Genomic DNA, 21,389 nt, shown 5'->3' on the forward strand with positions numbered 1-21,389 from the left:
ACATGACAAGAATGGCAAACTTATTTAATTCTCGGTCAAAGTAACTAAAAAAATTATGGAAAACCAAAGTGGGACCCAGAAAACAAATCCAGCCACGTGTCATAATGTTATAGGATTCAGCATTCAGACCCCGTTCGCTTGTTCTCGTATTTATAGCCAATTCCAAGCCCCGTTGGCCGTTTCTGTATCATATTCCCTCTGCACTATCGTTCTTTCCCTTTCTTCCACCCCCACTTGCTGTCTTTCCTCCTTTATCTGATCCCTTTCTTTCAATTTCCTCTCCTTTTTGAATGGATTATTCCATGGCTGAGTCCTCTTCACAACATACCCAGATCTTGCTTTTCCTGTCCCTTCAGCTTTTTCCCTTGAAGATTTCAAATTAATGTCCTGTTGTATGTTTTGTTTTGTTAATCGTGGGGTTGTTTTGATTCTACCCGGATAGGAAGAAGTTGGTGAGATAGGGGATGTCTACTCTGCAGAAGTTTAAGCTGTTAGCCACCCAGTGTGCGGTTGCGGGGAGTCCGACGAGGAGCCCTGCTGCGAGCCCGGTAATCCACCTCCGCCGGAGGAAGACTCTTCGAATGCTTCTCGGTCGGGGTGGAGGAAACGACGGGAGGAGACGGGTGCAGCGTGGTGAGATGAGCTCGACGGATCGGAAAGGGAGCAGTGACGAGGGGAGCGCTCTGGAGAAAGGGGGTGAGTTTTCTGTCCGCCAGAAGTTGAAGGATTTGTTTGTGCTGTCGCCACCGGCGTTCGGAGGTAGTGTTTCGGAGAATGTGAGGGACGGGTTTACCCAATCCGGCGGCGGGGGAGGAGGCTCGGGTCATGGCGTTAGAGGGAATGGGGCTCGTATGGTGCGGCCAATTACGGCCACGTTTCGGCAGCGGTTGCTGAGAAGAGCTTGGCGACCTGTGCTCGTCGCTATACCTGAGTAATTAACTCTTTGGAAAATTGTGTGAAATTGTTTGGTTCAAGTTAAAATCAAGATACTAATCTGAATCCACACCCCTATTTGACAATTTTTCAGCAATTCAATGTTATTATATGATATAGAATTTTAAGATTTTTATTATAGATTCGAAAGTTAATTTGGAAAAATTTTCTATATCCTCTAAACCATTGGATTAAATTAATTTTCTCGCAATGAGTTAATGACGCATTCAAGGTTTATCCCATTGATAAGTTAATTAATGACAAATGAAATTGATGTACAGGTCCGGCCTGATGGACCGGCTTTAATAAGAGGTTTGGATGGATACGCACTTACCAACAAATCTATTTTATTTTATTAAAGTTGAGGACATGATATTAACTATCTATGAAAGACACTAACTTTTTCTTTCAATTTTACCTTTATAAGATATTAATATTACACTTTGTTAATATTATTTAATCTTTTCATAATTTGTCAAATTTCATTTTAGTTCATCCATAATGATAAAAAGATTGTACACACACGCATCGCATGTGCAGAATATCTAATGTTAGGAACGCATGAAGTCACTCAAGTCAAATAGCAAATGCAAGACATATCTCAAATTTGACCATAAATATCATATACATATGTAAATCCTTTTAAGAAGACATAAATTATTTAGTTTTACTATATTTCGTTAATATATAAATATTTTAAGTTACGATATGTGATAGAGCAATATATATTGGGAAAAAAAAACGAAAAAGAAAATACGGAGTTTTAAGACTGAAAAATTGCAGAATCTTTCTCGGAAACACATCTGCGAATCTGAACCGTCCAATGTGGTTGTGATCAAGGCACCAAATTCGCGCAAGTGGCATTCCTATGTCATTAGAGGACAAACAAACATCGGATTTATTGCTTATTTCACCCAAGCCAACTACAAAACAAACGAATTATTCTATTCATCTATTTTTTTAATAAAAAAAATTCTTTTGATCGATTATGAAATATATATTTATAAATTATTTTGATTGCTTATCGTGGTTGATATATAATAGCGATCAAGCACACCATGTTATACATGTTAGAAATATTTTCTGAATGCAGATATCTTTGGGATGTCACATTATGTCAAGGGCAAAAACTCAAGCAAAACCTTACGTGAGACGGTCTCACGAGTCGTATTTTGTGAGACGGATATCTTATTTAGGTCATCCATGAAAAAATATTACATTTTATGCTAAGAGTATTACTTTTTTTATTTTGAATATGGGTAGGGTCAACCCGTCTCGCAAATAAAGTTCTGTGAGACCGTCTCACAAAAGACATACTCTATGTCAAGTACTTAGTGAATACTGAGACTAAATACAAAACAATTGTACTCAGACTCTATTGTTCATTTTTATCTAAACAAAACATATGTATTATGGTATAATTCAAATTAAAACAGAAATATTCCAAGCAACAATATTTGTTTCAATTGATACAATACTTGATACAATACAAATCTCAATCATACATGCGTCTTCGAAATCGAAAAACCAAAGAAAAAGATCTTACCAAGATGAGATGTAATAAATTGAGCAAACATAATTTTATGATTTTGAGAAAATCAGAGAATAACGTTTAAGGAAACAGAGATGGAGGCATGGACTGGTTGAGCGGTTTAAAAAAGCAACGTGGGCGTCTTGACTTTTTTGTCCAAAAGTATTAGAAGCAAATGTTATTTTGCGTTTGTATATGTAATTTTTTATTTGCATAATCAATTCGGACTAAAGTAGTTTCTATAGGGTACTCAAACTTCATAAAATAGTATGTGTATATATATGTGTGTGTGTGTGTGTTTTTTTTTTTTAAAAAAAAAGGAGGATTCAAATGTTTTTAACTGTAATTTATTATATTTTATTTATACGTAGTATTTAGTACGTTTAATTATTAATAATTTGTGTCAACAGCGCTTGTTTGAACAAAATTTGACACGAATTGGAACAACAAAAGAAACATATGAATTCTTCGCATAATGTATTCCTTGAAGTGGCTGGAGAAAAAAAAATTTTGCCTTTAGATTTTCCCAATTGAGTGAAATTATTTCCGTGAAGACATTTATGAGCATATAAATATCACCGAGAAACAAAGAGATGTAGTTGAAATTACGAAAATGAATATACAGTGATATCTCGGGAAGTGCCCGGGTCATCGAGTCATCTTGGGACTCAGGCGGGAGATGGATCGAAAAGATAGGGAAGCCGGGGTAAGAACCATCCTGGGTGAAAGAAATTTTCTTTCATAAACCGTCATCGAGTTTGCAACAACCAGAGAAGCTGATCAGACCAGCACATGCTCGAGTGAGCTCGGGCTCTCTGCTTAGCCCATCAGCGTAATAGGACTTAGAGGATCATGGGTCATGTCTTCGTTCACACACCATGATCATTTGCCTGAGCACCTTAGTACATGCATCGATTCTGGGTTCACAGTTATGGGAAAAAATCTTAGTCTAGTCTACTTGAAACTATAGAAAAAAGAAGAAATCTAGCAAAAGTTTAAAAAAAAAATTATTTATCAAAAAAGTACAAAACAAGGCTCTAAAGCCGAAAAATAAAATAAAAATTTATAAGACTACTATACATTAGTCGTGCCCTCGGACCCTACAACGTCAAGATCCTCCCCTCCTGCCCCTTTCTCATCCTTTGAAAGCGATTTGATGGCTCGGTCAAAGTCTGTAAAGCCTTTACTATCCTCCGGGAGAAGACAACCTCTTCAAACTGCTCCTAGTACTTATCGAAGCCAATTCGGAAGAAGGAGTCGGCCTTGTCCTCAACCGCTACTTTGAACTCTTTGACTGAAGGAACGAAGTCTACCATTCCTCCTCACACCGCCGCATGGCAGCCAGGGCAAAATTTGTTTCGTCGACCCAGGCGTTGTGACTATCGAGCTCTTCAAGGAATTTGACTCACGCTTCCGAAGTTCAGCATCGGCCTCTATTTGAGCTTTTTTCAAGTTTGTCTGGTACTCTTCCAACTGTTGGTAGGCCGCCTTAGAAATCGTCCTAAGCCCTATTACTGTCTCATTGTGTAGCTCAGAGGCCCGCTCCAATTCGTCTTTAACTCGGACATGAACTTCACTTTTAACCTGGGCCTGACTAGCTTCTAGTTTGGCCACGGAAGCGACCCCTTAACAGACAATTATAAGCATTTGGAGGTCCTTTGTAAACAAAAGATAAGATGAGAGAAATTGTAATGCCTGAAGTAAATATTACAAGTTATTGATTTAGTAATGTGAGATTACTAAATAATTAATTAATTTTAAAGAGGAAAATATGACATATTTTGGTCATATGAAGTCCAAATGATTTGAATTTGGATATAACGTAGAAAACTCAAAGATATAGAAGTTTCATGTTTTGAGTTTTGAAAAATTTGATCGTTTAACTGATCCAAAGGGATATACCGGTGTTAAAAAGTTAAAAATGTTAAATATTATAAATTATATTATATTTTATTATTTTTATTAATATAATATAATATAAAAGAAAAAGAAAAAAAAAGAAAAGATGATAAATATGAAACTCACGTGAGTTTCATTCATTTTGGCATAAGGTATTTGAACAGAGAGAACGAGATAGGAGGGTTAGGTGAGAAAATAGAATTTTGATTTTCTTTTCGATCGTGCGACTTATCGGTTTATCCAATCGACGAACCGACTTCAGTTTTGGGATCGTTGACACGAGGTCTTCGATTTGAGGAGTAAATTTCATATTTTTGGTGATGTTTGAAATTCGTCGATTTCTGGAATAAATCTGATAAATTGTTAAATCATACTGAAATTGAAGAGTATTGAATAGTGTATGATTTTAACGAAGTAGAGAAGATTATTGTGTTGTTGTTTTGAACTATTCCTAAATTATTATAATTAGGGATTTTTAATTGTTGAATTGAAATTGGTGAGTTGTTTGTCAGCTGTTATTAATTCTGATTATATATTCGGAGTCTACGAAGTATAGGCTACACGTTGATATAAAGTTTTCGCAATTTGACGGATGTTGTAAAATAGCATATTATTTGATGTTAAATTAATTAGGGTGTATTTGATGGTAGTATTGTGAATTAAATACACCAGAATATTAAATTGTTGAGCGATAATAATTTATAATCGAGTTTTATATTTTGTTGAATTAATTGTTGTTGGGCTATTTGATGTTATATATTGAGGCTTTTATAACTGTGTTGATACGGTGACAATGATCTGATAATTATTTTTGAATTATTTAGATACATCACAAGCCTCAGGATCAAAGAAATAGCCAGATTTGATATATATACTCGATTATCAGGTACGTGCTGACGTACGAGCATATGTTGTTATTGTTCAGTATTGATGAATACTATTGCGTTGAACGATGATAAATCACCGGAATTGGGTGATTTGATATTATATTTGTTGTTGTTTATTATTGTTGATATTGTTGACTATCGTTGTTGGGAGACGTCTCGTTGATGTTGTCACGTTGATGTAGTTCGTTCAACGATATTGTTGTCGCCGGAGTTGGGGTGCGACGTATCGTTGATGTTATTCGTTCGACGATATTGTTGTCGCCGGTGTTGGGGTGCGACGTATCGTCGATGCTATTGTTCGTTCGACGATATTGCTGTCGCCGGAGTTGGGGTGCGACGTATCGTCGATGTTATTGTTGCAGTGTGATGTTGTTGAGGTAGTTGATGGCTGATTGTTCAGAAACGGCAAAGGGGGTATTTGTGTTATCATTTCAGTTATATCTTATGTTGTTAATATAACTGTTATGTATTGCGATGATGATTGTTGTATATGCTCACCCTTTGGGGGCTGTTTCTGTTGGAAAGGTTACAGGACTATGCTGTTAGACAGGATAGTGGTGAAAGACTAGGTGTGTCTAGTCAAATAGTCCTGTAGTTGATAGTAGATAGAGACAATATAGCTTATTGTCTTACTTGAGTTGTATGTGTGTATTTATTATACTGTTTCTGCTGCATTGACGTAGATAGTGTGGTGATTGCACTATTTTGTCGTATATGCATTATATTATTACGTCGTGGAAAAGAAAATTTTTATGCATATGACGTCACATGTTGTATGATTAAGTGGCGAGGTTTGGGGCGCCACAATTGGTGGTATCAGAGCATATGTTAGATGTCTGGGATGGTTAGGAGTTGGGTTTGTGATGAGGGAGTTGGATGACGATATTATCTGCGTGTGTCTGTGCATTTGACTTGTTATTGATGATTTCTCGATGTGATTGATTGTTCTTTAGTTGCGTGTGCTTTCGTGCGAAAGGTATGATGATGATTACTTGATTGTAATTGTTAAATGTTATTATTAGCAATTTGATTTCCAGTGATGGCAGCTAGAGAACAGGTACATCCACACGAGGAAACAGAAGAGGTTGACAGTGGGTTTGAACATATGAATCCATTGCCACCTCCTCCTATGGGACAGGCACCTGCAGATCAGCCTTTATTGCCTGGTGAGTTGACTTTGGCACAGTTCAGCAGTTATCTTCCGCCGAGATTTGATAGTTTTGAGACTAGTGAGCGAGCCGAGGAGTGGATTGAGATGATAGAGCAGATATTTGTGACCGCTCCGTGTGCTAGATCTGCTTGGTTACGATTGGCTACATTTTAGCTTTCGAGGAATGTACTATTGTGGTGGCAGACGACTGAGGTCGGATTGAGAGCTCAGGGACGTACTGTTGATTGGTATGTGTTTCGGTCTCGTTTTCTTGATAAATATTTTTCTATAACAGCCAGACAAAAGAAAGAGAAAGAAAATTTGAGGATTTTTGACAGGGTAGTATGTCTATTGCTGAGTATGAAACTCGATATTCTGCATTGTTGAAATATGTGCCACATGTTGCTACGAATGTTCATGCTAAGATGAGGCATTTCTAGAAAGGATTGAAGTTAGAGTTATTTGATCGTGTGCAGTCAAACAACCCGGTATCATTTGAGGATGCAGTGACGAGAGCTGAGATGGCTGCGTTGATGATGCAGGAGTTTGGGGCTCAGGGACGATTATCAGAGCCGACTAGGGAGTCATTACGACCACAGTGACATTCTTTTAAATATCAGAAGGGTTCATCTTCTTCTTCGGCATCATCTGGGAAGCGTCGATTTGATTCACGACGTGTTGAGAGTCGTGGGGGAAGTTCTCAGTTTGTTCAGGGGCAGAGAGGAGAGTCCAGAGCAGTGAGATGTTTTCGTTGTGGGGGACCTCATCTGATCAGACAGTGTACACAGACCGAGATCACCTGTTTTGAGTGTGGCGGTGTTGGTCATCTGGCGAGACAGTGTCCTAGTCGTGAGGGACAGCGAGAGCCTAGGAGTGCTAGAGGTAGATCCTCAGAGAGAGGAGGACGACAACCTCAACAGTTTACACCACGACCTTCTGGAGGACAGCCACGTATGCAGGGAGCTGGTCCGCCTCAGGCACAGGTGTATGCTTTGACACGAGAGCAGGCAGAGGAGGCACGAGAGGAGATGATAGCGGGTAAGTGTTATTTGTGTTCTTATCCTGCTTATATTTTTATTGATACCGGTGCCTCGCATACATTTATATCGAAGAGGTTTGTGATTGAGCATCATATGCGCTCGTCTCCATTGTCTATGCCTCTTTCTGTTTCGACACCTTCTGGAGTTGATATATCAGTTGTATCTATGATATCAGATGGTATTATTTCTTATGAGGGATATGAGCTGAGATCTGATATGATTATTCTAGAGATGACTGATTTTGATTGTATTATGTGAATTAATGTGTTGAGGAGATATTGTGCGACTGTTGATTGTTATCATTGAGTAGTATATTTTTATACAAATGAGAAAGAGCGTTGGACATTTTATGGGAAGGGTTCTCGTCCCCGTGTTCCGTTTGTATCTGCTATCCGGATGTCTCGGTTATTGGAGCATGGACATGAGGGTTATCTTATTTATGTTGTAGATGTGACAGAGAAGAAGAAAAAGGTGGGAATAGAGGAGATACCTGTAGTTGCTGAGTTTGCCGATGTATTTCCTGATGAGATTCCAGGCTTCCCACCAGTTCGTGAGGTGGAGTTTGGGATTGAGTTGATGCCAGGTCCTTCCCCTATTTCTCGTACTCCTTACAGAATGGCACCAGCAGAGTTGAGAGAGTTGAAAGCCCAGTTGCAGGACTTGTTGGACAAGGGATACATTCGCCCTAGTGTATCGCCTTGGGGTGCACCAGTCTTATTTTGTGAGAAAGAAAGATGGGACGATGCGGCTTTGTATTGACTATCGACAGCTGAATAAGGTAACGATTAAGAATAAATATCCCCTCCCTTGTATTGATGATTTGTTTGATCAGTTGCAGGGAACCTCGATATATTCGAAAATTGATTTGAGGTCAGGATATCATCAGATACGAGTTAGAGAGGAGGATATTTAGAAGACAGCATTCAGGACCAGATATGTGCATTATGAGTTTTTGGTTATGTCGTTTGGGTTGACAAATGATCCAGCTGTGTTTATGAGTTTGATGAATAGGGTATTTCAGCCTTATCTCGATCAGTTTGTTATTGTGTTTATTGATGATATATTGATATATTCCAAGAGTGAGGCTGAGCATGCAGGGCATTTGCGTTCAGTGTTACAGGTGTTGCGAGATAGACAGTTGTATGCCAAACTCAGTAAATGTGAGTTTTGGTTGGATTGAGTGGTCTTCTTGGGTTATGTTATATCGAGAGATGGGATTTCAGTTGATCCAACGAAGGTCGAAGCCGTGTTACAGTGGTCTGCACCTATATCTGTACCAAAGATCCGTAGTTTCTTGGGTTTAGCAGGCTATTATCGTCGATTTATCGAGGAATTTTCAAAGATTGCTAGACCTTTGACACAGTTGACCCAGAAAGGTGTGCGATTTCAGTGGTCTGAAGCATGTGAGAGGAGTTTTCAGGAGTTGAAGCATCGACTGACGAATGCACCGGTGTTATCAATTCTTACAGAAAACGAGAGGTTTGTTGTTTATACTGATGCATCATTACATGGTTTAGGATGTGTTTTGATGCAGGATTGACATGTTGTGGCATATGCCTCGAGACAACTGAAACCACACGAAACAAGGTACCCTGTGCATGACTTGGAGTTGGCAGCCATTATCTTTGCCTTGAAGATATAGCGACACTATTTATATGGTACCTCGTTTACGATTTATACTGATCATAAGAGCTTGAGATTTCTGTTTACACAGACCGAGTTGAATATGAGACAAAGACGATGGCTAGATTTGCTGAAGGATTATGATTGTGAGATTGAATATCATCCGGGTCGAGCCAATCTTACAGCTGATGCATTGAGCCGTAAAGTGAGTTGTACTGCAGAGGATGTGAGTCGTTTATCAGCTATGATGATGTCTTGGTCTTCCTTGGGATATGATTTTGATATCTCGACGACTCCTATCCAGGTATCTACCTTATTAGCTGAACCTGATATATATGGTTGAATTCGTGATGCACAGATGACAGGCGAGAGAGTTCAGCAATGGAAGGAGTTAGTTTCTTAGAAACAAGATACTCGTTTTAGAGTGGCTGATGATGGCAATTTGAGGATGAATGATAGATGGGTAGTTCATGATATATCTGAGTTGCGCCAAGACCTGTTGCGGCGTGCACATTGCAGTCGATATTCTATCCACCCTGGTGGCAAGAAGATGTATAAGGATCTACGCTCTCAGTTTTGGTGGAAAGGAATGAAACGTGATGTGATTGATTTTGTATGTCGATGTCTCAATTGTCAACAAATCAAAGCTGAGAGGAAAAGGCCGGGAGGTGAATTGAGGAGTTTAGAAGTACCGACTTGGAAATGGGAGCACATATCGATGGATTTTGTGACTCATTTGCCAAGAAGCACTGGAACTATTGATGTTATTTGGGTGATCATTGATCGATTGACGAAAGTTGCACATTTTATACCCTATAGCATGAGTAGTACGTACTTGACGATGGCACAGTTGTACATACGAGAGATTGTACGGTTGCATGGGATTTCAGTGTCTATTATATCTGATAGAGATCCTCGATTTACTTCTCATTTTGGGAAGGATTGCAGACTGCGATGGGGACAGAGTTGAGATTGAGTACAGCTTATCATCCCAAGACAGATAGTCAGATTGAGCGTACTAGTCAGACGCTGGAGGATATGTTGCGTGCTTATGTTCTGGATTTTAAATCTGTTTGGCAATCATCTATTCCATTGGTAGAGTTTGCGTATAAAAATAGTTATCAGAGTAGTATTCAGATGGCTCCATTTGAGGCATTGTATGTGAGACGTTGTAGATCTCCGTTATACTGGGATGATGTTGATCGAGCTGCAGTTACCGGTCCTGATATGATTCATGAGATGGAACAGAAAGTAAAATTGATACAGCAGCGATTGAAAGCAGCTCAAGATAGACAGGCCGCCTATGCAAATAAAAGACGAAGACTCTTAGAGTTTCAGCAGGGCGATCGAGTATTTTTGAAAGTTTCTCCTTTTCGTGGCACAGTGCGATTCGGTATGAAAGGAAAGTTGGCACCGAGGTATGTTGGCCCGTATGAGATATTGCAGCGGATAGGCACTTTGGCTTATCGATTGGCTCTACCTCCATCTTTATCTTGTATTCATGATGTGTTTCATGTGTCGATTTTGCAGAAGTATGAGCCGGATCCTTCACATGTGTTGGATATTTCTGATGTTCAGTTAGATCCTGACGTGTCTTATGTTGAGAGACCAGTTTGTATTTTGGATCGATCTGAACGGAAGCTTCGTAGTAAGCTTATACCGATGGTGAAGGTTCAGTGGGAGCATAGAGGTGTCGAAGAGGCCACTTGGGAGACAGAGCGGCATATGAGGGAGCTCTACCCCTACTTATTCTGCTGGTATGACGTATCTTTATTTATCTATGTTATTACTGTTGTTGATTAATTTCGGGGTCGAAATTCATTTAAGGGGGGTAGAAATGTAATGCCTGAAGTAAATATTACAAGTTGTTGATTTAGTAATGTGAGATTACTAAATAATTAATTAATTTTAAAGAGGAAAATATGACATATTTTGGTCATATGAAATCCAAATGATTTGAATTTGGATATAACGTAGAAAACTCAAAGATATAGAAGTTTCATGTTTTGAGTTTTGAAAAATTTGATCGTTTGACTGATCCAAAGGGATATACCGGTGTTAAAAAGTTAAAAATTTTAAATATTATAAATTATATTATATTTTATTATTTTTATTAATATAATATAATATAAAAGAAAAAAAAAAAGAAAAGATGATAAATATGAAACTCACGTGAGTTTCATTCATTTTGGCATAAGGTATTTGAACAGAGAGAACGAGAGAGGAGGGTTAGGAGAGAAAATAGAATTTTGATTTTCTTTTCGATCGTGCGACTTATCGGTTTATCCAATCGACGAACCGACTTCAGTTTTGGGATCGTTGACATGAGGTCTTCGATTTGAGGTATAAATTTCATATTTTTGGTGATGTTTGAAATTCGTCGATTTCTGGAATAAATCTGATAAATTGTTAAATCATACTGAAATTGAAGAGTATTGAATAGTGTATGATTTTAACGAAGTAGAGAAGATTATTATGTTGTTGTTTTGAACTATTCCTAAATTATTATAATTAGGGATTTTTAATTGTTGAATTGAAATTGGTGAGTTGTTTGTCAGCTGTTATTAATTCTGATTATATATTCGGAGTCTACGAAGTATAGGCTACACGTTGATATAAAGTTTTCGCAATTTGACGGATGTTGTAAAATAGCATATTATTTGATGTTAAATTAATTAGGGTGTATTTGATGGTAGTATTGTGAATTAAATACACCAGAATATTAAATTGTTGAGCGATAATAATTTATAATCGAGTTTTATATTTTGTTGAATTAATTGTTGTTGGGCTATTTGATGTTATATATTGAGGCTGTTATAACTGTGTTGATACGGTGACAATGATCTGATAATTATTTTTGAATTATTTAGATACATCACAAGCCTCAGGATCAAAGAAATAGCCATATTTGATATATATACTCGATTATCAGGTACGTGCTGACGTACGAGCATATGTTGTTATTGTTCAGTATTGATGAATAGTATTGCGTTGAACGATGATAAATCACCGGAATTGGGTGATTTGATATTATATTTGTTGTTGTTTATTATTGTTGATATTGTTGACTATCGTTGTTGGGAGACGTCTCGTTGATGTTGTCACGTTGATGTTATTCGTTCAACGATATTGCTGTCGCCGGAGTTGGGGTGCGACGTATCGTGGATGTTATTCGTTCGACGATATTGCTGTCGCCGGTGTTGGGGTGCGACGTATCGTCGATGCTATTGTTCGTTCGACGATATTGTTGTCGCCGGAGTTGGGGTGCGACGTATCGTCGATGTTATTGTTGCAGTGTGATGTTGTTGAGGTAGTTGATGGCTGATTGTCCAGAAACGACAAAGGGGGTATTTCTGTTATCATTTCAGTTATATCTTATGTTGTTAATATAACTGTTATGTATTGCGATGATGATTGTTGTATATGCTCACCCTTTGGGGGCTGTTTCTGTTGGAAAGGTTACAGGACTATGCTGTTAGACAGGATAGTGGTGAAAGACTAGGTGTGTCTAGTCAAATAGTCATGTAGTTGATAGTAGATAGAAACAATATAGCTTATTGTCTTACTTGAGTTGTACGTGTGTATTTATTATACTGTTTCTGCTGCATTGACGTAGATAGTGTGGTGATTGCACTATTTTGTCGTATATGCATTATATTATTACGTCGTGGAAAAGAAAATTTTTATGCATATGACGTCACATATTGTATGATTAAGTGGCGAGGTTTGAGGCGCCACAGAAATTATAATTGATATTATGAGGAAAAACACAAGGCAGAAATGCTCACCGAGAAAGTCAGAGAAGTGCCCTCGAACAGTTTGTGATTGGGGTCCAGGCAAGAGCCTCTTCAGCATGAGAAGTTTGATTCTTTAGAAGTCTAATCTCGGCCGAACATCCATGTAAAGGTTATCCTGGGCTCCTAGCGGGCTGGGCTGATGCTGCTCTACAGGAGCTCGTGTTGAGGAAGAGAGGGTAAAATCGATTGTCCGGCTAGAGCCTAGGGCCGTCTTCTTAGTGTTGCTCAGAAGGACCATCTCGGGATCAACCATGGCCTTCTGCTTCCGATGAACGAGGGGGTGTTTTATTCAGAGTTCTCGAGAAAAGTGGACGACCGGATTCTCTCTCCTCGTTCTGGGTCATGGTGGCCTTGTTCTCAACCCCTTTCCTAACAGTCGCTTTTTCTGGAGCCTCGGCAGCCAACCTCTCCTCAGTTTCCCGGGTCTCAACAGCTGCTTGGGCTTCTTTGTCCACCCTCTTGGCTAGTGCTTTCTTTTCAGCAGTCGTCTTTTGGGCTTCTTACCTCTTTTCTCCCGATGCCTTCTCAGCATCTCATATCTTGGCGAAGGCTTCTTGTATCTCAGGATTATCTTAAAAAACGAGAAAACTGTCAAACAATAAAATAAAAATTCGAAAGGAAAGAAAAGAGGAGAAAGGAAATGGCATCGGGTTGAGCACCCGAGACGACAAATTCATCGATAGCCCTATAAACAGGGTCATCAGTCGGGGCACTCAACCCGAAGGCTACCAAGTCCTCTATTGAAACAAGACAAGAGGGAGAAAAAATTTCGCTCTTCCACAAACTCCTGGCTCTAAATGTAAGGTTTCCTAGGTTTTATAGTTACCAAGGAGCTCGGGTTGGGCAAGTAGTTTGGGGTAAAAATCAATCGAGCATTTGGGGGAAGATGAGATATTGATAAAGAAATACCAACATTTCTAACTCTTTGAGAAGGAAGAAATATCATCAAAGAATCAATCATATGAAATAATTTCTTATTTTATAATTTAACTTATTGTTTGTTACTATTTCTAAAATTAATTTTATTATATTTATTATTATTAATTAACTCTTTTAATTTTTATTCATTTATTTATTATAACACATCATTCTCTTTGTTATTATTTTATTATTATTTATTATCCGTATAATTAAATCATTTCGTACTAATTTATTTCTTATTTATTATTAACAATAATTTTATTGTTATTATTTATTTAATACTATTATTATTATTATATACGTAATTTTTTATTACTATTAATTTAATTCTTCGAATTAGAAAAAAAATAATAATAAATTGAGGTGAATCAGTCAACCTTGTTGATTTTATATTTAATTATAAAAAATATAGTAGTAATGTTGCAGGCTCATCATTGGAATGCACAATTACACGGGTAAGAAGGGATGAATTGAGACAGAGCTAGTAGCTCAGTTTGTCTCACTGGTTTTTTTTTTTTTTTTTTTTTTTGTCTTTAGAGTGGGTTCGAATTCCTCTCTTTTTGTACCAGATGAATTAACTTTCATATCATGTGTATAGGCAGGCTCCTTGCCGACCAATCGATTTCACGAGTAAAAAATCCTCGATAAGACCATATTAATTTTAAGTTATGACGATGCCAGATGAATCCCAGAAAAGGAAAGAAGTCGGACCATATCACGAAGACTTAATATTTTGTTTGCTTCAAAAGTTCACTTAATTTTTTATTTTTTTTATTTTTTATATTTGAAACAATCTTCACACCCCCTAAAGGGTCTGGTCTATCGCTAGTACACACGTAGATATATGCTTCACTTTTGCTCCACCGAGTTCTGTCCGCGTCGCGTCAATAGTTGACTGCTAGCTGGCTGGTCTCCGGATGAAGCTTCTTGGAGTAGCTTGTGTCCCTTCGGTGTTGGTGAAAGTAAGCCTACGTGAAAACCACGACTTCGTGCGTAATGCATCACATAATGAAGCTAATATTTTGGTTCATTACATACGTTATTGCTATGAAATAACAAGATTTTTGTCATGACCATTAATGCTATGTGTTTTCAACTCATGATCACACATGTTCTCGTAAACACGTGTGGACAAATGTGTATGCATTCAAGTTTTGAAAACATGAGGATGCGCGTACTCAAAACTTGAAAATATGGAGAATTAATTTTTTTCGCAGGGGATTTTAAGCAATCTCAATATTTTACAAAGATAGTGTATGTAATTTACTCTATTTATTTCATTTTGCCTATATTGGATGTTCGAGTTAGTGGAGTAGGTGAATACTTGACAAATTGTTATGGTTTTGATTTCCCCACCAACATCTTCTCGGGCGAGCATCTTGCATAAGACTTGTCTAATACAGTTTATCTTACTAGCGTGATTTGTAGGCTATTGCGTTAATCCAAGGGTTTACCCAGAGCGCACTAAAATGTAGTCACGACGGGTTCTCACGTCAAGGCTTGTCTAGTATGGTTTATCTAACTAGCATAATTTATAGACTATCACGTTAGCCCGATTGTTTACTCAATATACACCAAAAAATGGCGACGAAAGATTCTCAAGGCATAAAAAAAATTTACATGGACAAGCTTCTTCCTTTCTATTTAACACAATAACATACATCAACATTATCAGTTTGATCCAATGCAATGATTACCCTATAATGTGATACAAACGTTAAATTGTAATATTAAAATTTTAATAATCAATTACGTAAATGATTAATATATATAAAAAAATTTCACGTATCAATTTTGTCAGACGGATCTTCGATATTACCTGGCTCGTAAAAAAATATTAATTTTTATGTCAAAATTATTAATTTTCATTGTAAATATGAATCAATTCGACTTGTATTACCGTCTTACATCAGACTTATTTCCTATAATAATGTATAATGATACAATTAATTTTTGTTTTAATGTAAATAAAATAAATTTTAATAAAATTACTAGAGGCATCAGGCATATGGGCCTCAACTCTACAATCATGGGGTCAATAGCCGCAGCCAGCAACTTCCAGGAAAAAGATGAAACTTGATTAGACCCAAAAGACCTGACATCAACACCCCCTTCAATTTCCTCTTCGTTCGCTAGTCACTACTTTCACCATGCTTTCTTCGAATTCTTCTGGTGCACTCGATGGCGACATCTTTCATGTATAGATTATCCACCATTATTTTGTTCGAGCCGACATAAAGTCCTTAGGTAAAAGCTGTGATCCACTCGGTGGATCTGAAGGTACGAGGCCCCATAAAATGTGTGAACTTCATGCCCAATGCATGGTGGATGTCACACCGGGTGATAAAAGTAGCATAGTCTTTCCACGGGTCTCAACTCTAAAATCATGGGGTCGTGAATAGCAGCAGCCAGCAAGTTCCTGGAAAGATAAAACTTGATTAGAACCAAAAGACCTGGCATTAACACCCCCTTCGATTTCCGCTTCGTTCACTAGTCACTAATCTAACATACTTTCTGCGAATTCCTCTGGCGCACTCGATGCCGAGATCTTTCATGTATTCTTCCAATATCTTATCCACCATTATTCTGTTCTACACCTTTACCTGCACAACGTGGTTTCCAGAAGTGGTACTTGTAAATGGCGCCACATTTACGCTCGTGAACAACTGTACTCAAACTATTTGGTCGGAGATTTCGGAAACCTTACCAGGTATTAATAATTCCACAGTAGTAGAGCAACCAGAGGGTAGCTCCCGATTCTTCACTGCTTCAAAAGGGTGGATGGGTCAGTTCCGGGCCAGAACAGGGTGCACCTTCAATTCCACGGCCCAAGACTACTCCTGCAGCAACTGTGACTTTGGCCAAATATTTTGCAACGGCCACAAATTCACCGCCATCACCCAGGCGAAGTTCTCCATCGGTGATCTCAATTCCACGGACTTGTACAAAATCAGCCTGGTCGATGGCTTCAACTTGCCTATGCTGATAGAAGCCAAAGGGGATTCAGGACAGATCTGCCAATCCATAGGCTGCACAGAGGACGTGAACGGGCTGTGCCCGGTGGAGCTGAGAACTGAAACCGGCGACGCATGCCAGAACCCATGTCAAGTGTTCCGCTCGTCGGGTTGCGGGCTGTCGAAGTATTCGCAGTTGTTCAAGAGTGCGTGTCCTATGGCTTACAGCTTACCGACAGACGAGGCCAGTGCTTCCTTCAGTTGCACTGCCGGACATTATGTCATCACCTTCTGTCCCTCCCCATTCAGGTACATCTCTTTAATGAACATGGCTAAGAGAAAACTTGCGATTTCAGTTGAGATACTATGCGATTCTTGTTCTCAAATTTTAGTCTGTTCTGTAAATTTTTTTTGTTGCCTTAGATTGAAAGGAATACAAGAATTTGACAACATATATCAAATATAGAATTGATAGAAAATAAATATAAAATAAAATATTATTTTAATATCATGTAATTAATTTGATAAGATGAAGACGTTTTAGACAAATCTAAAATTACATTATAACTCAATATAATTAGTATGTGGTTCTCTTATTTATACATAGTAAAAGATAAGTAGTAATCTTTTGCATGTGCGCTCTCGTATATTAAATTGTGGTACTAAATAAATTTTGTACAAAAAATCTAAATATATATTAAAGTATTTAAAAAATAAATGTATAGATAAATTTATTTTGGCAATTTTCAATTTCAGCATGACGTTCACGTGTCAAATGTGTCATTTAATCGTTTTGATTTTGATTTTCTTGATTGATTTTATCAAATAAAATCGTGGATCCCTGCAGCCTGCAAAACGAGGAGTGCAACAAGCCATTTCAATGCGGCAGCATCAGCGACATAAGCTATCCCTTCTGGGGAGCGAATCGCCCTAGAAATTGCGGTTTTCCAGGTTTCCAGTTGCTCAACTGCGAGGGCGATGTCCCACTGCTCAACATTGATTCAAGGAATTATCGAGTCCTGGGAATCGATTACTCGTCGCAAACTGTAAAAGTAGCAAGTCAGGACTTATGGAACAACACATGTCCAAGTGTTCTCTACAACACAACTTTAGATCCAAACCTTTTCAGCTTTCCTCAAAACTATAGTTATGACAACGTCAACCTGTACTACGATTGCACGCAAGATCAATCTCACGTGACAACTTCTTCTGATCATTGGACGACGGCAACTTTTCCTACACTTGACTCGACAGGGCCAAATCATACCAACCAATTTACCTGCAATGTAAACGGGACTGAAACATTAAATTTCTTCACGGCAGGGTCCGAGATCGGGTCGAATGTCACATGTAAAAGTAATATATTTGTTCCAGTAAACCAATCTGCTGTTCAGGCTTTGTCAACAGATGCAGCTTCAGTAGTTGATTTGCAGGATGCTCTCAAGAGTGGGTTTTCAATCCAATGGTTAAACAACATCACCAGCTGTCAGAGTTGCATTCGATCAGGTAGAGTTTGTGATTATGGCACGGATTTAGGATCGGTTGAATGCAAAATTGCACAGAGAACCCCTACAATAGGTATTTGCAAGTTTGATTCTATATACTTTAGTTTACGTAATATATAGATCTCACCAAAATAGTACAGTTTTACGTTTACCTTTGAATGGCTTAACTAGGTTTATTTATTTTCCTCTAAATTAGGTTCGGCTCCGGCTCCGGCTCCGGCTCCGGCTCCAATTTATCATTCCGACCCTTCATATTATACTAACTCTTCTTATGGTATGTCCAACTTATCAATCCCTCCGTTTCAGTTCTTTTTTCATCTCTTCAATGAGGAATTTTTTTTTATCATTTTCTTGACAAAAAAATGACTGTCTAATGTGAAGAAGTTTGTAACAGGTAAATCTGGGATGTCTGCTGTGAAGAAGGTTCTAATAGGTAAATGTTGTATTGCCCATATATAGTTTGTTATTCGGTTGTATGGTTCCATAAACTATTATTTCCTGTGTTTTTAATTTTCAGGGATGGCGCTAGTGGTAACAGTTATAGCTGTTGTAGCCTTTATTTATGTCCGTTGTCACCACAAAAGATTACAACTTGCGTTACACCAGGAAGCTAATCCAAATGTTGAACTTATACTTAATAATGAAAATCTAGCTCCACAAAGATATAAATATACTCAGATCGAGAAAATAACCAACTCGTTTAGTGATAAACTCGGGCAAGGAGGACATGGAGGTGTGTACAGAGGAACGCTACCAGATGGGAAATTTGTTGCTGTCAAGCTTTTGATGGAGACAGAAAGCAATGGAGAAGATTTCATTAATGAAGTTTTAAGCATCAGCAAAACTTCTCATGTGAATATTGTGAATCTGTTGGGGTTCTGCTATGAAAGGAACAGAAGAGCTTTGGTCTATGATTTTTTGCCCAACAAATCATTAGACAAATTCATCAGCACCAATGGATCACTCAATACGAATCGCAACTTGGATTGGAAAACTTTGTATAAGATTGCAGTTGGTGTTGCTCAAGGTTTAGAATACCTTCACAATGGTTGCAACACGAGGATTGTTCATTTCGACATCAAGCCTCAAAATATTCTATTGGATGAAGAATTCTGTCCCAAAATCTCTGATTTTGGGCTTGCTAAATTATGCAAAAAGAAGCAGAGTATTTTATCTATGGCTGGGGCAAGAGGGACTGCTGGATACATGGCTCCTGAAGTATTCTACAGGAATTTTGGAGGAGTTTCTCATAAATCTGACGTCTACAGCTATGGAATGATGGTTCTTGAAATGGTTGGAGCACAAAACATTGTTGGCACTGGATCAATGCAATCCCATGAAAATTATTTTTCAGATAAAATTTATGAGCAAGAAATATTACATGAAACCAAGAACTTGAAAGCAATCTCAAGTGAAGAGGAAGCAGAAGCCACACGGAAAATGTTTTTGGTGGGATTTTGGTGCATTCAGACCATCCCATCAGACAGGCCATCGATTTCTAAGGTTGTGGAAATGTTACAAGGTTGTGTTGAATCCATAAAGATTCCACCTAAGCCAGTTCTATTTACTCCGGTGTCACTAGGACAAGAATTATCCCCACTGCATCAGGAAACGCAGAGATAGAAAGTTCTATTGAGGAGTAGCATGATATTTAGCTATTGTTTCCTATCCCGATTGATATTACAGGCAAAAAGACTAGAATTTTCATTCTGATGTAATTGTTGTATGTATGGTGAAGGACAATGTTGGTAACTAGACCAAGTCTAAACAAGTATTCTCTTTGTTCTCAATTTGTGAAAAGAAATCGAAGAAACTTTTAAATTAGTGTCACTGAGTGTATAAACCCTCACAAAACCAGAAACTTAGACGATATTGAGATTGCAGGTGCAGAGGAAATAACCATGAAAATGCTTTTGGTTTTGGTGGCATTCTGGTGCATTCAGACCGTTCCTTCCGACCGACCATCGATGTTAGAAGGTAGTCTTAGTTACGCACAGATTCCACCAAAGCCAGTCCTACAGCCGTTGAGGCAAGAGATCACCTCATCGAAATCACTAAAGGTAGATACAGAAAATTCGGTCTGCAAACATTGCCATTTGGTCTTATTCTTTAGCATTCAGGAGTCAATAGTCAGATTTGGGTCTTGGTCTTGCGTGTTTTCATGGCTTTCGGTCCTATTTTGTTGGAATGTCAACGTGGCGCTGGACATAAATATTTTCCATTGTTCTAAAATGTGACGCCTAGAATGGTAGAAGGAAAGTAATAATGTCAGTGAAAGATATTGTCATTAGTCAATTTCCTGATTTATATCAATTAGAGGATAATATGTACAATGATTAGGCTAGCGAATCAATTTCATTTATTTGTGATTGCAGATGATCAGCCGAATAGATCATATACAATCGTATATATATCCTTACACTGTAAATCAATAAAAACAATTTTTGGAGAATCCATTAATTATCAAAAGCTTTGTCAAGAACCATCTAGACGTTGGACGATCACTCACTGCCTCGATTTTGTTCTAAAATACAGTACCTAGGACCGCGTAAGCACTGGACAACTTTTCAGCCGCCTCGATTTTAGAAGCTGCTTAGGCGACAATCTAATATTGTATATAAATTTTTTTATTTGTTTAATTTTAAATTTTTTAAAATAAAATTAATGGGAGAAATAAATTGGAAATTAAACAGATATATTTCCATTCAGAAATTGTTGAATAATTTAGTTTTTTTACAAGATTATATAGTTAGTTTAAGATTTAAAATATAATGTATTACTGGAAAATAAAATAAGAGTAAATTTTTTTTAATGAAAATAGTTTTAGAAAACATATTTTTTGCTTTTATCTTTCAGATAAAAATCTATCATCATTGAGCGAGTAAAATGTAGTATAAAAATAAAATAACGATTATGCATGAGAATACCTAGTGTGTCTAAAACATAATTTTGTCATATATTCATTTATGTTTTCGGAAAATGAGAAAATTTTCTACAGGAAAGTGAACAACCATTGACTCATGGTGACTCTATCTGATACCTCATGGATGAGCACACTCTCAGTAGGCCCAAAGCCATATTTGGGAGCCCTGGCCATCTCCAACCAAGGTGGACGGCCAATGACAGGCCTATGTATTCTCCTATAATAT

The 21,389-nt window shown here is 37.8% G+C and overlaps 2 protein-coding genes across 2 annotated transcripts; both read left to right on the forward strand.

Moving 5' to 3' along the window:
• The first annotated feature begins 464 nt into the window (after nt 1-464).
• On the forward strand, nt 465-935 carry LOC142514630 (uncharacterized). The gene has a single exon (XM_075619784.1). The coding sequence runs from the start codon at nt 465-467 to the stop codon at nt 933-935; it is 471 nt and encodes a 156-aa protein (XP_075475899.1).
• Nucleotides 936-15,909: 14,974 nt separating this feature from the next.
• Nucleotides 15,910-20,070, forward strand: LOC142512522 (LEAF RUST 10 DISEASE-RESISTANCE LOCUS RECEPTOR-LIKE PROTEIN KINASE-like 2.1). Its single transcript, XM_075619688.1, has 5 exons — nt 15,910-17,044; nt 17,583-18,313; nt 18,437-18,514; nt 18,635-18,673; nt 18,758-20,070. Exons 1-5 carry the CDS (start codon nt 16,320-16,322, stop codon nt 19,861-19,863), a joined length of 2,679 nt encoding a protein of 892 aa, XP_075475803.1. The 5' UTR covers nt 15,910-16,319; the 3' UTR covers nt 19,864-20,070.
• The last annotated feature ends 1,319 nt before the right edge of the window (nt 20,071-21,389 follow it).

This window comes from Primulina tabacum, chromosome 1, assembly GCF_025594145.1.
Source record: "Primulina tabacum isolate GXHZ01 chromosome 1, ASM2559414v2, whole genome shotgun sequence".
NCBI classification, from domain to species: domain Eukaryota; kingdom Viridiplantae; phylum Streptophyta; class Magnoliopsida; order Lamiales; family Gesneriaceae; genus Primulina; species Primulina tabacum.